This window comes from Penaeus monodon, chromosome 24 (genome assembly GCF_015228065.2).
Source record: "Penaeus monodon isolate SGIC_2016 chromosome 24, NSTDA_Pmon_1, whole genome shotgun sequence".
Classification (NCBI taxonomy): Eukaryota; Metazoa; Arthropoda; class Malacostraca; order Decapoda; family Penaeidae; genus Penaeus; species Penaeus monodon.
In genome coordinates, this window is record NC_051409.1 from 9,870,510 (window position 1) to 9,871,025 (window position 516).

Below are 516 nucleotides of genomic sequence, written 5' to 3' on the forward strand. Positions count from 1 at the left end.
ACATATTCGACCCTCCTCCCTCTCCCCGCAGATCTCCCCCACCAACCTAATCTCTCATGCGCATGTACCTCCCCCCTCCCTTCTACGAGGACTCACCTGCCGCAGAAAAGTAGTTCGAGAGGTAGGATGAGTGTCGGCCTTGGACCTTGAGTGTGATGCTCGAACGGAGGTCCTGCTCGCCCAGTCGCATCACGCACTCTATCTCGACCTCGGTGCCTCCACTCGAAGTGAACTGCGGAGAGGGAAGGTGGTATTGGGTGGTATCTACTTCGTCAGGCAGTTTGGTAGATGTGATGAATGGCGTTGTAAAGGTTTGGTTGCGAGATTCTTCATCGGGAGAGTGAGAGATCAAAGTTGAAGTTATATATAGCTTGCATTGCGAAATCCTCCATTCTTGTTTTAATGATTTTAGACTCATAATTCTATTTTTTTTTCGTGGGAGATTGGTATATTATTTGCTTGTGGGTTCTGTGCGAAGCCATTCATGAATAATGTGATAGCCTTTACGAAATCTGA

The 516-nt window shown here is 47.7% G+C and overlaps 1 protein-coding gene across 1 annotated transcript in view; it reads right to left on the bottom strand.

Moving 5' to 3' along the window:
- The window catches only part of LOC119588551, a 3,860-nt gene extending 3,350 nt beyond the window's left edge, over positions 1-510 (bottom strand). Inside the window, exon 1 of the mRNA XM_037937190.1 lies at positions 97-510. Coding sequence (XP_037793118.1) covers positions 97-418 — 322 coding nt within the window. The 5' untranslated portion in view covers positions 419-510. The remainder of the gene's footprint in view (positions 1-96) is intronic.
- Positions 511-516: the final 6 nt, after the last annotated feature.